The 14,515-nt window shown below is 47.4% G+C and overlaps 1 protein-coding gene across 7 annotated transcripts in view; it reads right to left on the bottom strand.

Moving 5' to 3' along the window:
- The window catches only part of PRDM2 (PR/SET domain 2), a 119,297-nt gene that overhangs the window by 20,658 nt on the left and 84,124 nt on the right, over positions 1 to 14,515 (bottom strand). The window contains exon 9 of one of the 7 annotated variants that reach the window (XM_026519799.4): positions 9,555 to 14,446. The exons of 5 other annotated variants lie outside the window; for them this stretch is intronic. In XM_026519799.4, coding sequence (XP_026375584.1) covers positions 14,434 to 14,446 — 13 coding nt within the window. In that variant the 3' untranslated portion in view covers positions 9,555 to 14,433. Of the gene's footprint in view, positions 1 to 9,554; positions 14,447 to 14,515 lie in introns of those variants that run through there. One more of the 7 variants, XM_026519801.4, reaches the window with a different exon arrangement.

Below are 14,515 nucleotides of genomic sequence, written 5' to 3'. Positions count from 1 at the left end.
TTAAGTGCCCCCAAATTCATACCTGAAGCCAAAAAGTCCTAAGTTAGGGTCCGCTAAGCGGAGTGGTAACTTTAACTCTATTATTCCTAGAGATTTTTTCTCCCCTCCCCCCCCCCCCCGGCTTTTTATTGCACAGACACTGAGTGAGCACCGACTACATACGTGCTCGGTGCTGCACAGGTGCTGGGGACCAGTGAACACGCACTGGCAGGTACCAAGACTACACCAGGTAAGAGCCAAGGGTCATCTCTCCCCCTCAGAAAGATACACAAAGAGCAACAATGGCCAAGGCAGAAAATTCTCACTTCCACCGGGGCTCTGACACTTAGAAGTGTCCCCACCTGTGGGGCAGCCCTACTCCTTGTCATGGGGTGGTTATTAGGATTAAGGAGAAATGTAAGAGAAGTTTCTGAAAACTGGAAGATGCTACATCAACGATATTGCTTATAAACAAAATAATTTCAAATGAAGACTGGAAGCAAATGAAATAACGAGATGGGGTGATACCATGTCACTTGTGCTTTTTCAAGACCCAGAGGAGAACTCCTGAGTCTGCCTAAGACTATTCTGAGCAGCTGATAAAAAAGATTTCAAAGACCCACCCAGGAGATCATAGTTTAATTGGTCGGGAATTTTAAGTAAGCCTCCCGGGTGGGTTTTGACGCAGGGGTCCACAAAGGGAACATGCTGGCGAGGTAAACTCCGGCCCCTTCACGCACCTGGGAACATCTTGAGGCAACGCAGCTCCTCAGACTGCAGTTAACAAGACAATACACAGACGGCCAGCAGAACACTCCCCGGCCTCAGCTACGCCCTGCCCAACACAATTCCGGACAGCGCCTTAATACAACACCTGCTGTCAGCTGGCACGAACAGGCTGTATCTGGATCTTTATGAAGGACATACGCATACTAATTATGGTGATGACGTCATTTACAACAGCACCTACTTCAACTACAGTATCCGGCACCACTTCACTGAGATGCATCAAAATGGTTGGTTCTGGGAGCGCCTGGGTGGCCCCGTTGGTTAAGCATCCAGCTCTTGATTTCGCTCAGGACATGATGGCAGGTTGTGAGATCCAGCCCTGAGTCAGGCTCCATGCTGAGCGTGGAGCTTTAGAATTCTCTCTCCCCCACCCTCCCTCTGCCTCTCCCCGAGACCCCACCTCCTGCTCACGCTCTCTTAAAAAAAAAAAAAAGTGTGGTTCCTATGCCAAAGCAGTTAACACAGGTTTTCACCGAACTTGCTAGTAAAATTCAGTCAAGAATCTAAATATAAATGATAGAGAGGAGTATAAAATACCCACAAACCTCTGCACTGGTTATTAGAGTAATTCTGGAAAGCTTCCGGAGCAGGATCTGGAAAAAGAGGAAAGCTTGTGGGCCAAGTGAGGAGATGGTGAGCCAACCACTGGTTGGCACTTACCACTAGATAAAGTACGTCCTCAGACATAAAGGGCGGGCATCAGGTAAAGAGAAAAACGTTCTGTTCCAGAGCCTGCCAGCACACCTCGGCCGCCCAGGAGTGTGCAGACACCACCCATTCTCATCGTTCTCTCACAAACCATTTCTCTAACTCACGTGTGCTTTAGGAGCTCAAGAGAAAAAGCTGTCTGTATGTTTGTTACACCTAACACTCTCCTCTCCCAAGGTCAGCTGTCCAGCAACATCACTCGCCCACAAAGAACCAAGAGCCAAGACCTATTTAAATGAGTAGCCAAGTCACGCCAGAAAAGCCATGTTCTGGCACTAGCGCACTGTGCACACGAGGTCGGTCCTTGGGTGTTCTGTCAGGGCCTAGCACCTCTGTTTGCATACAGTATCAACAGGACTGCTATCGAGCTTCCTCGCCCACAGACGATTAACAGAAGCCTAGCTGGGGACATGGGGAGTGCAGACAGGCTCCATAAAGGACAGGAAAGGGGACGGTGAGCAGTACATCCTTCTCAAGAAGCTTCAGCGTCCTGTATGCCCAACCTGTCTCCGAGGGCATCACTTTTCCACAACGAAGTAGTAATTGGTTACCTTCAGCCTGCACGGAAAGGTGAAATTCTGTCCAGTGTAGTTTCTAATGGCAGGGAAGCAGCAGATAGGTGGGACCAGAGATAGCCAACTCCCGGCACCAGCACCCCCTCCTGCATCTGAGGCAGACAACAGGCTCTGAGCCCGGCCCTCTCCCCGAGCGCGACCCCACCTCCGAGGCAAGCCTGCGTGGCACGAGGCAGCTGCTCCCCACGCACATAGGGGAACCCTAACTTGCCAACCACGGCTTGGGAAGATTTCCGTGCAAATAGAAGGGGACAAAGAGGGACACTAGGAAGCTAGGTTTGACTGTCTGAACCACTCAGCATGTGGGTCTGCTCCTTCCCCAACCAAGCTGTGCAGATGGGCCGAACACCAGGTTAGCTGCCACTACTCAGTCCTGTCTCCCAACACACCAAACACAGCGGGGCCAGGAAGGGCCCAGAGCTGTGTTCACCTCCATCAGGTTTAGCACGTCTGAGTGAGCGGGTGCTTCTTGTCCACACGTGGGCAGCCGCGGACTAATAAAGCATGTCTCCTCCCTGCTTCTTAAAGGACAGGCCATTGGAGGAAGAAGCAGGAAGGGTGGGGGCTTCACTCCCAGACCTGCGGGGAAGAGAGGGAACAGACTCCTGACAGACTTGGAGCCACACTGCTGTGACCTCAAGCAAACGGCCTCACCTCTCTGTGCCACGGGTCCCTGCCTGTAAAATGGGAGAACACAAAAGGACTGACTTCATAGAGTCGTCGTAATGATCACATGGGAGAATCTATGAAAAGCCCTGAAAACGGTGGCTAGCAAGCTCGTTAAAGTTAACAGCGATCGTTCTTACATAATTATTATTTCAATGAACTGGGGTTCCCTGGTTGGGTTTTCATGATTTTACAGAGCTAATGAAGGTTTTCTTCTGAACTTGGCTTTTAAAAATTTCCATGTTGGGTTTGAAATTCAAAACTAAGAGAAATAACCTTATGCGGAGATGTGATAAAATTAGTCTGCTTTTTCCTCACCCTGATTTGAAAAATCGTTGTCCTGAGAGCTCCGTCTCTTTATTTCTGACGTGGGGGTGCCTGACGTAGAAAGGACGCAGCCCCGGCCTGGCTCAGACACAGCGAAGGCCCGGGGGTCGGTGGCAGCAGGGCCGGCAGCTCCTCACCCCTCTGGGCAGAGGCAGAGCATGACGAGGGAGCGACCCAGCTTCCGCACCCTGTGCCATCATATATAATCTCCTACGTGGCAAGTGAGCTTTGAGCACCAGCCACAACCTTCAGTCACATTCAAGTGGACCTTCGGGAGGGCGTCTTTCACTGTCTAGCCGCCACCGTGTACGACGCCCCATACTACAGCAGGCCGCGTCTGTGGTCCTCACAGGCTCATCTGCTGTCTTCACGCCCCTCCTTTGCGGTCGGATCACTACTGCTATTTTGCAGAAAGGAAAACCGGGACCCAGGGCAGTATGTCCAATTGGATGGTCAGGGAAGGCTTCCTGGAGGAGGTGACAGCTGCTCAGCAGCTCCAGATCCAGAGCCAATCAACACCCCTACATACATTCCATCGCCTGCGATGAAATCACAGTGAAACCTCAAAATCAGGCCACTGCTGGCCTGCACCACACTATCCTGTGCAGAAGACCAGAGGCCATCAGAAAGTTCTGAACCTTGAATTCCATTCTTGCGTGATCATGGTTGGCCACCCTGGGCTGAAGCCCTACATGGGCCCACACAGCTCCCATGAGGGGCTCCCAGGAGGCCAGGGTGCGTGTGCCCCAATGGAGGGAAGGTGCCCACCTAGGAAGGCTTTAGGAGTTTCTAAAATTCTGACAAAAGTTCTAATCTCACCAAAGGTAGTGACCATCTGTTCTGGGAAATAGGAACTGATGTCTGTCAGCTGCCATGAAGGAATCCTTTTCTTCCACAGCCTTTAAAAGTACGAGCAGCTCTCTCGCTCTCAAATAAATAAATAAATAAATAAATCTTAAAAAGGGGGGGGGGGAGGGTTCCTGAGTGGCTCAGTCAGTTAAATGTCCGACTCTTGGTTTCGGCTCAGGTTGTGATCTCAAGGTCCTGAGATTGATCCCCGTGTCAGGCTCGGTGCTGAGCATGGAGCCTGCTTAAGATTCTCTCTCTTCCTCTCCCTGTGCCCCTCCACACCACCCTCTCTCTCAAATAAGTAAATCTTTAAATAAATAAAATAAAATAAGTTTCTTCAGGAGCCTCTTCTAAAAGTTCCACAAGGATCACCATCATGCAAGTCCCACCCCTTCCCCCCGGGATGGCCACCAGGCCGTGGGCCTCCTTTGTGGGGCGGGGAGAACTCACAACCACCAGCACCAGCACAGCCGTCACCTACTCAATCCTTCTATTAGGCACACAGCCCAGCTCTCTGGGTACAGCCACCCTCAGGCGAGGCGGCCGAGGCTCAGCCAGCAGCAGGCCCACCTGGGTTACGAGTGGTACCCGGGGGTATTAAGACAGCGCACGAGGGCTCAAGGCCCATGTTTATTCCCACTGTGTTATACAACCTCTTCAACAAAACCCCCGTTGGGGCGATGACATCATCAACGGTCATTTGGGAGACACCACAGCTGTGTAAAACTGAGGGGCACAGTGAAGCGGGTGGGGTCACTGTGGTGAAGAGACTGGAATCACATGGCCGTTTGTGGGCTCCACTTACAGCTCTGGGACATAATCCAGGTGCCGATGCCCCTCACCTTTGGTCGATGTATCTGTAAATGAGAACGCTATGTCCCTCACATGGTGGGAGAGCTTCAGGGCAGGTAAGCCCTGCAAAGCACTCAGAACGGGGCTGGCACACGAGCTCGGCCAGGAGCACCCACCCTCCTGCACCCTGAGGCGGCCAGCTACACCCCAGGGCCCTCTCGGGGCCCGGGACGCAGGCAGAGTCCATCAGACCTGCAGCCCGATGCCTTCATGACACACACTGGCCATTAAAGAGGTTTTCTGAATGGTTGACCCACTGAAACACTACAGGAGAATGTGCCTAAATTCTCAAGTCCAATAATAGCTTGGAAATAGAAGCCATCTGAAAATGTTCCTGAACTCGAGCTGGGCTGGCAAGGTTTGGATGTGATTATAAAAAGCAAGTGAGAGGAGAATGTTACTGCAAGGGAAAATCAAACCCATGTGAGTCTCAAATAACTCCATTCCAAGAGAGAATATTAAAATAGTATATTCTGGGCAATTATTAAATACTAAAACAAACACAATTATCTTCAACTGAATTCTTACTTTTAAATTAAAAATTAAAATTGCCACAACTGTATCCTAAGGCCTAATCCCCTTTGGTTATTAACTTACCTGTACAACAGACACCAGGTCTTTTTTTAATGATTCCTATTTAAAATTTACGTTTAGATTCAACACTAAGACTTGGGAGTTATCCAAGCACAATTCCAGATCATACCGTAGGTGCCTGTCCAACCACGGATGGATACGGAAATACGCCTCACTTCAACGTGTTCTGACTCAGGGTACAGACCCGTACTTTAAAATCCATCCGTAGCTTTCTCTCATCAGTGATATGCCCCCCTCATCGGGCGGGTGCTTTGGCTTCCTGCAGTGGGCGACTAGCAGGACATGGGAAGGCACATTTAGGCACTAACTCCTTCCATAAAATATTTTGTTTTCTGGAACATCCGCCTCAATTTCAGGTCACTTTCTATATGAGGCAGCTGAAAGGGAATCCAGCTAGTCCCAGTGAGGCAGAAAACAGAAGCATGTACAAATGCTATTATCCCAACAGTTCAGCAAGTTTTCTCTTAAAATAAAAGTACTTCCAAGACCATGTTCGTGGCTCACAACAGAAAGTCACTTTTGCAACTGCAAGTAATTTAATGCAGAGTCATGACAGTTTTCCCCAATTCTTATTCTTAATGCAGAAAGTAAATAAAACCTACACATACCCTCCAGGCTCTAATCCTATACTTCAAAAGTAACTACCGGCAGAAACTTAACCCTTTGCTCTGCACTGGGCTGAGGTGGGAAGGCAAGTCTGGATCAACTATCCTCCTGAGCTAATGCCCGACAGGGCAAGGTTCTCCAGTGACATCTGAGGAGGACTCCTGGTGACCCCCAGGTGCCTTCCTTGGGACCACTTTCAAAATCAAAGGGTATTATTGTAACAAGCTCGGTTCCTATTAAGCAAATTTTTCTTGATTAAGCAGAATGACCTACAAAGCCAGTCGGAGCTGCAAGGTCCACAGCGGGTAGAGGCATATTCCACAGTCAGAGTGAAGCTGGACGCGGCTCGTCGGGGGCAGCTCCTGACTATCTGCACTCTGGCTGCACCAGGAACACTCCCTACCCTCAGTGATGATTCTGTTTGTTCACTAAGCCAGAAAGCCCTGAGTAGAGAAGGTATCAAGGCCTGTATTCTACATTCAGAGAAATAAAGCTTTAAGAAATATATACAACTATAAACATGATCAAAAGGATGGCAGCTCAAATCCCAACTTGCTACTTGAGAGTGGTAGGACCTCTGAACAAAATCGCTCCCCCACCCCGGGGTCTGTTTCCCCATCTGCACACGATACCAACTTCAAGGTCTTACTGTCGAGTCTGAAAGACGCTTACTTAGCACAGTCCCTCAAGCACAGAAAGCACTCAAAAGCTAAAACAAACACAAAGAGCCTTATCAGGTCGTTTCCAAAACCACCTGGAGAGGAAGCAGCACAGGGGCAGGAGGTTGGAGGAAGAGCTGGGGTGTACTACGTGGATGGAAGCGGGATGGGGGGGATCCACGGTGGGGAAGCCTGGACGGTTCCCGAGCAGAAGACTGGGCCTTATGGCCCCAACGGACGGGTCAATGAGCAGTTCACATTTTCCCCTTTGTCGCACCCACTCCAACCTCAAGCTCTGTTCCAATCTTTTTTTTGACAGTTTTCATTTTGTCTAAAAAGAATTTTAACAGTAATATGGAGGTCATCACGCTCACCAATCCGGACCTTGCTCCTACTATATTTTTATCTCCTAGCACTGTGCACTTAAAGGTCCTGCATCTTATAGGCAAACTCCCAGGAAAAGGTCAAAGCGTCCAGAGGGAGGGACCCAATAGGGGCTACCACCTTGTAATACTGGCTAAGAAACTGCACAACCCGCCAGCCTTCCTCTTCCCCTCGTGGCCTATCACCTCTTCTTTCCATTAAGTACACATACTTTTCTACAGCCCAGGGCTCGAGCCTGTCACCCTCCCCACCCCACCGCACCCCTGCCTTCAGAAAAATGGGGCAGAGAGACAGCACGCAGGAAGCACACGAGTGCTTGAGCAATGAAGAGCCACATACATTCGTTATCATTCCTCCCACCTCACTTCAGAAGTCTGCACCCTGCACTAAATTACCTGAGGCTTTAAACGACAGACTACCCAGGCCCTGCCCGCGGTCTACTTTAAAAAGCTGGTTGCGGGGCTTTGGAGCTGGGAGCTTAGCACCTCTGGGGGTTGTGGGAGAACCACTGCACGAGAGGGCAGGGCTGTGGCTTGTCTTATGACAGCCAGGCACGCCCGACCAGCGTACCAGTCACTGCCGCTCCAACCTCCCAACTATCTCAGGATGACTCCCTCTCTCTCCACGCTCTAGAATACACCCTCAATGGTGCTTCAGGGGGACAGTCACTGAAAGATGAGATCCAGAAGTGGGAGCAGCAGGGCTGGGGCCACACCAGGTAGGGAAGAGGACATAGGCCAGCAGGTCTCCAAAAAAATGACAAATGGCAAACCACTTCCTCTAACCTTCAGCCAGGTCTTTAAATGTGGCCTTGGTATCCAAGGCCGTCTTTCTGTCACTCACCTGCACTGCAATCCACTTTCAGGGTCAAGGGCCATTTACACTTCTTGTATGGATATAAATCAATCCGTTTGAAGGTTTGATAGCAAATCAAAATCCACCTAAGTTTCAAATACAGGAAATGAGCTATCATTTTAAAAGAGTCACTTTAAAGTAAGTATTAAAAGATGGCAGTCCTCTAGATATCCACCCTCAAATACGAAGCCAGAGGTGGCTTCTTAACCACCCAGCCTTTGGAGAACTGTGACAGAGTGACAACGTTTTCAATAGGAAGTATAAATAGGGGAGACCACCAAGCAAACTTAAGTTCCACGAGGGCCGCAACTTTGGTCCACTGATATAATGTAAGCACCCGAACACAGCCCTGGTATATGGTAGGTGCTCGATAAATTCATGTGATTCTGTGTAACATCTTGCTAGAAAGCACCTGAATCAACCAAATTAAAACAGCCAGCCCAGAGAGGGGTTTGTAATCAGAAACAGTGAGAGGTGCTTCAAAAGAGCAGAAACATAAGGCTTCGATTACTAGCCTTTTGAATTTTTTAAAATGTTTGCCTCCACGAAGAGCAAAAGCAAGCAGACGGGGGGCAGCTTGTTCCTGGTGGGGTGGGAGTTACTGGACTTCTGGGGACTCTTCCACTGAGTCGATGTCCGCGCGCCTGTCACGCTCCGGCACTGCTGTCAGCACCCAGGTCCCAAAGAGCCAGACCTGGCCCTGCTCTTTCGGTCCAGTGAGATAGTGTGTGAGTAACCAAACCCAGTAAAAAAAAAGACCTCCTCCTTCTGCAAGGAAAACTCAGAGACTATCTAGCCCATTCCCTGCTAAGCAGATTGGGAACTAAGATCCAGAAAGTAAAAGAACTTGCCCAAGGCGAAGCCAGCCACAGCAGGGACACAGAGGTCACCTGTCACATGCCTGTTCACTGGCACGTGGAGGGATGGATGAATGGCGAGAACTCGGGCCAAGATGGAAACCCACTTCTCCTGTCTGGTGCTCGATCTCACAAGGCACAAGGCCCAACTCGTCAACAGGGCACTGGGTGACCTGAGCACCCAGCTTAGCAGAACATTTGAAACAAGGGCTCTGGAAAGGCGTTCTGAGGCTCCGTCAAGCCCTCGCCTCCTCCACACCTGCCCCCTCCCCCTGGGTTTCACTAACAGCGGAGTACGGTAAGGATGGTAAGCCAGAGACGGGACCATGTGGCCAAGGGAGGCTGATCACACCTTCGGCTTCACCACCGTTCCCTCAAATGCAGTAACTCACAGAGAAAGGAATTTTGAACTTTATGAAACTTATATTCATTTTTAATTAAAAAAAAAAAAAAACCACCAATTCCATATAAGCTTAATACAAACGTTACAACTGGTTTCTTCTTCCAGGGATTCTTAAAAAGAAAAATCCCCAAAGCAAGCTGTTAACAAGCACAGATGAAGCCGAGACCCCACACACGAAATTCTTTATTTCCCTCTTAGCAAAGTAAGTTCACAAGGTACTTCTCAGCACCACTGTCCCGACTGCATGTCTACCCTCTCGATGGGATATAAGCAGTGTAACCAACATTCGGTGAATGCCAAATTGGAACCATTGAAGAGAGGTCGTCTGGGTGGACTCTACGCGCCGCACTTCCTACCAAGGGCAGCCTCCGACCCGACCGCTCCTGAGCGGCCCCCCTTCCTCTTCCTCAACTGCTCCCAAGGATGTACAAAAGCAGTCCTTTCACAAGGGTTTAGAAAGTGTTTTTATTGGTTACAATTATATAAAACGTATCACTTGAATTCCCTCTAGTTATTAAGTGCTGGCTAGCAATAACATAAAAACACTTCTTATACATCTGACAAGCTCCAATGATTTCTTTCATGTCAGAAGGGAAGAAGAGCAACGGGCATGCCTGTCTATAAGGACCCTCCCTCTCTCTCTCAAGGCTACATTGGTTAAAATCAACGGACAACCCTTTTGTATGTCAAATTGTAAATTTTAATGTTTTCATTAGAATAGTCTTTTATATCACTCTCCAACAAGAAACAATAAAATAACTAACAGCAAACTTCAATACAAGAACACTCTCCAGATTAACAACTCCAACAAAAATGGAAAATGTAAATCACATATAATACAATTGAAGTGTCCAAAACAATTTAAATAATTTTAAATATTTTATTTTTAAACTGCTACAAATGCTTTGTACAACATTTCAACATAAAGTCCCCATAACAGAAATGTAACAAAATGGGAATGGTCGCGAAAGGGTTAAAGTGGCACAAATTCACCAAACAAGCATCAAACTACACATTTTCAGAGGTAGATTACTTTTAAAGTTGAGAACAAAACACAACATGAATAAAACCAAGCCATTTTCCACCAACTCAGTCATCAATTAAGGGGAAGGCATAGAATGCACAGAGAAATGACACATCCACTCAGGACGAGGCCAATTTGCGGGTTTTTTGCTCTCTCTTTTAGAGACGGAAGTGTAAAACCTGGCATGTAAATTCATTCACATACTTACGTGTAGACATACATGTATAGAGGCCTGTGGCGTATCCTGGCTGCGGACATATTGCTACATAGTCTCCGATAATATAATAGTTATAAGTTAGTGCCAGATAATCATCTGAGAGGATAATGTCCATTTGGATATATGAACACGACACTGGAAGAAGCATTAAAAAAAAAAAAAAAGTCCATATCCAATCTGGTTTCCTCTCCATTATGCTGGCAATCTGCTTCTGATATATATTTAAAAAACAAAAATAAAAGAACAAACAAGCTGAGAGAAGCTAAATGCCTCTCTGTATATAACTCATTTAAAAGAAAGGCATCAAGAGCTGGTGTGTGACCAGAACATTTTAGAATGAGTGCATCAGAATTTGTCATCCCTGAAATCTACAGAGAACTACTCATAAACCAGAACCTGGTCTGCAAAGTTAAGTTCCAATCATTCCTTTCTCTGCTGTGTGCCAAGACCCAGGGCTGCGCTCCGATCTGAGCCCCCAGTACCGTGGCGACATGCCCTCCTCTTCATACCCCGATCGCCCGGGAGCCCAGCACACGTGCCAGGCTCCAGCAAAGCAGCAGAGACCCAACCCTAACCAGGGCAGCGAAAAACCTGCTGACAGTCAGTCGTGTGTTAGGATTTTTGAGTCAGCTTCAACTGGTCTTGCAAGCGTGGTGTATCTCATATCCTTGGCCGTAGTACTTATCCTAAGTTAAGCATGCAATATCTTTATTTAGTCAATTACAGTTTGCTTTGTCTGGGGGGCTTTTCTACAGGAGGCTCCTAGAAAATAAGGAAACTGAAGATGAATGGCAACGTAACATCACCTGACATGACCTGACGGTGTTAAGGGAACGGTGCATAGACTATTCAACAAATGTCGTTTTGACAGCAACAGAAGGGCTCTGAAGGTACACGGGAACTTGGGTATCCTACTCAAGAGAGGCTAGGAGGGACCACAAGCAGGTCTCTTTGGAGTCGTGTGTGGCAGAGGCAGGTATGTGAAAACTTAGCATCATGGTATTTTTTTAAATCTATTCATGGCCAACAGGAAAACACAGTCTGGTATTTCATGTTGCTTCTCCATCTTTAAGTGTTTAATGGGAACACGGTATTTTTTTTTAAGTTGCTCTAAAAGGAGCAGTAAAGAACGTAAGAACACCTTGAAATTTACAAAGACCAAAGATGGCTAGGAGCGGAGAATGTATCTCTTTCCTCGTCTTTCCATCGGTGGAAATGAGCCCTCAGCAAGAGATCTAACTCCAGTCCCACAACACGCAGTTGGGCTCTGGCCGCTGACTGTGAGAGGTGAGCCCACCACAGGGTAGGGTACGCTGGGCTGACAGTTGTCCTGGGACAATCTAAAGATGGGTGGTATGCCTGGTGTCCTCTGCTGCCTTGTGCTAAGAAGAGGATTGGAAACACATGTCTTTTTTACACCCTGACTGGCACAATGTCTTGTGCTCCAGGAAATGACCAACTGGCCAATTCTGCTGAGCCCTCAGCATTCAATGGGAAACTCTGACTTCATTCACATGGCTTGAGAAACTGTGGAATCCTCAACTGGCATTCAAATGTAATATGTCTGAGTGCTGGGGACTAGCTCTTAATCACAGTTTGTTAGGATGAGACACACAGGAAAGGGATGTGCGGCCAGGCTGGTGCAAGTCCTTGAATATGCAACGGGCTAAGTAAAGCAACATCACTGAAAAAAAACTAAGGCAAAGCCACTCCTTCCAAACATGCACCATGAAATCATCCCTGAATAAAATCTACGAGCAGAAATACACTGAGAAGGGACGAAGACTACCGCAAAAACAATTCCTTTCCAGTGTAATACACCCAACAAGGAGGGAGGATGAGGTCGGCTTTCTAAAAGCCCTGGGCTGGACAGTGATGAACCCCCACCCTCCCCAGGCCGGAGCTTAGAAATCCCAGTTTTAGAGTAAATGCACAACAAGGTGCGAAGAAGACCACAACAAACTCTCGGAAGGAATGCCCACTCTTGGGTGCAGATAATTAAACAATGATGTCCTACGGAACGTGCTGGTTTTTTCACGTCCCAAAAACACTTCACAAATTTATGGTCACCTGTAAGCAGCCCCCCGTGCAAGACACACGTCCTTCATTCAGATGTGCCCACAGTACAATGCCAGCGACTCCTGCCACCAGGGGCTGCTACCGGGGAGGGGAGGCCTGCTGCCACCATCTACCCGTTAGAAACAACAGCTGTTTTCTTATCAGACTCTTCAGTGTTTCCTCTTAGGCCAAATCCATTCCAGCAATGGAACCCTCTGTTAACTATCAAATAAAGCAAAATAATGAAAATTAACTGGAGCAAAGAAGAGAGACACAATTTTATTAGGCACTTTGGTCCTTTGCAGTTTTCAGAGTTCTTCAAAAAGCACTGGATGAGTAAGAGGCCAAGTGAATGAACTTCATACGTGTACACTTACTCACAGAGTTTAACTTTATAGTACTTTAATTTTTCATAACCTCACCCTTGCATTGTATAAACGGGATCCAATACAAAATGAGTGATTCTTTCAGGTTAACACTGCAGACAAAAAGGGATGCACATAGTACATTCTAAAGCATCAACCACCCGGGGGATGTTTTTTAGTACAGTCCGTGAAAATGATGGCATTTTCTGGTTCTTTAACCTTGAAAAGGACTCGGTTCAAGAACGTCCTGTTGTGGAACTTCCAGAACACAGAGTACAAACAGGTACACAGTTAAACTGCTACAGGCGGGCAGCTTGAACAGCTGAGAAACAGGTGCGTATTTTCAGCAGGGCTAAGCTCCAAGATGCTATATTATGCATACGCCACGGCCAGAGACCAGACGCCGAATCGGAACTACCGTGACAGATTTGTTAGTTCACTCACCACATTTTTAAAAATGTGACCCTTCATTCCTAGTCAATCATTCCAATCAGCCTTGGCTGATGACCCTTATCTACACCTTTCTTTAGCCACGACTTAAGGCACACCAGCACCAAGAACTTCACGCATCAAGTGTGCAGTGGTAACAGCACCTGAGTCCTCATGACCTCTCCAAAATGGCAGTCACTCTCCAGAATATTCATTCTAACGATTTGCCTGAAACACCAGAGAGTTTTCAGACACGGAAAGTTAGAGCCAAGAAAGCCCAGAGCCGAGCAGCTCATCACTCTGAAAGGACAAGATTTTAAAGTATTTTGCAGAAATTCTATCTGATGTTGACTCTTTTACATGGGATTCACCTGGAGCCATTATCCAGGAAACAGGGATTCTGAGAACGCACATCAGCTCGGGTTACTTGAGTAACTTGGAAAGTCTGAAAAGTCAGTATGACAAATTTAACTATTGCCCTGTGTTTTTAATGTGTCACGGAGAACAGTTCTTAATACAGGGAGGACACAGAATAAAACAGTGAAATCACCTCCAACCGAAGATGAATTCTTCCGCCATTACTGGGGGAACACACGCGCTGACATGTGGAGCCGACCTGCCCTGGGCTGCCACACCTGCCTGTGGGACCTGCCAGGTTCTGCCCCCACTGCAAGGCTCTCAGAGCTCCCTCCTCCCCTTTCTTTGGCATCTGGCCTGTTTCCTATCCTACGTCTGGAGACAGGAGGGGGGGGGGACCTAAGGCATCTTAAAAGGAGTACGGTGTTTTCATGTGTTTGTTTTAACCAATGAGGCAACTTTTTCAAATTAAAACACTATAAAAGAAAGCATGAATAATAAAAGCTTGCTCAATTACTATAACTATGCTCCAGTCACAAAAATATTAAACAAGACTGCAATGTGGTTTCAACGAACTCGGTGATCCAACCTTAACCACGAGCAAGATCTATGATCCGGAAATAATACAAAGTGACACTGAGATATTACCCAAGATATGAAGGAAGTGTGAGAGAATTTCATCTTTTCGTAATAGAATTTTATCTTTTGACAGCTTTTTTATGGTTTCAAATTCAATTCACAACCAGCCCCATTAAAGAAACGGTACCACTCGGTGAGTCCTAGGTCTGACACAAAAGCTGGGAATTCAGGTCTGAGGCAGCCAAAGCAGTGACCCTTCTTCGTGCCTCCAACTGAACCAACAGCTACTTCCTTTAAATGCTTATGTCAAAATTCTACAGGAAAAAGGAAAAAATGGCCATTGGGCAAGAATATTGTTTTCTTCCAACCGTCTTCCCCCCCGC

Source organism: Ursus arctos, unplaced genomic scaffold, assembly GCF_023065955.2.
Source record: "Ursus arctos isolate Adak ecotype North America unplaced genomic scaffold, UrsArc2.0 scaffold_32, whole genome shotgun sequence".
Classification (NCBI taxonomy): domain Eukaryota; kingdom Metazoa; phylum Chordata; class Mammalia; order Carnivora; family Ursidae; genus Ursus; species Ursus arctos.
Note: the sequence above shows the minus strand (reverse complement) of the source record. Positions and strands in the feature narration are given on the sequence as shown.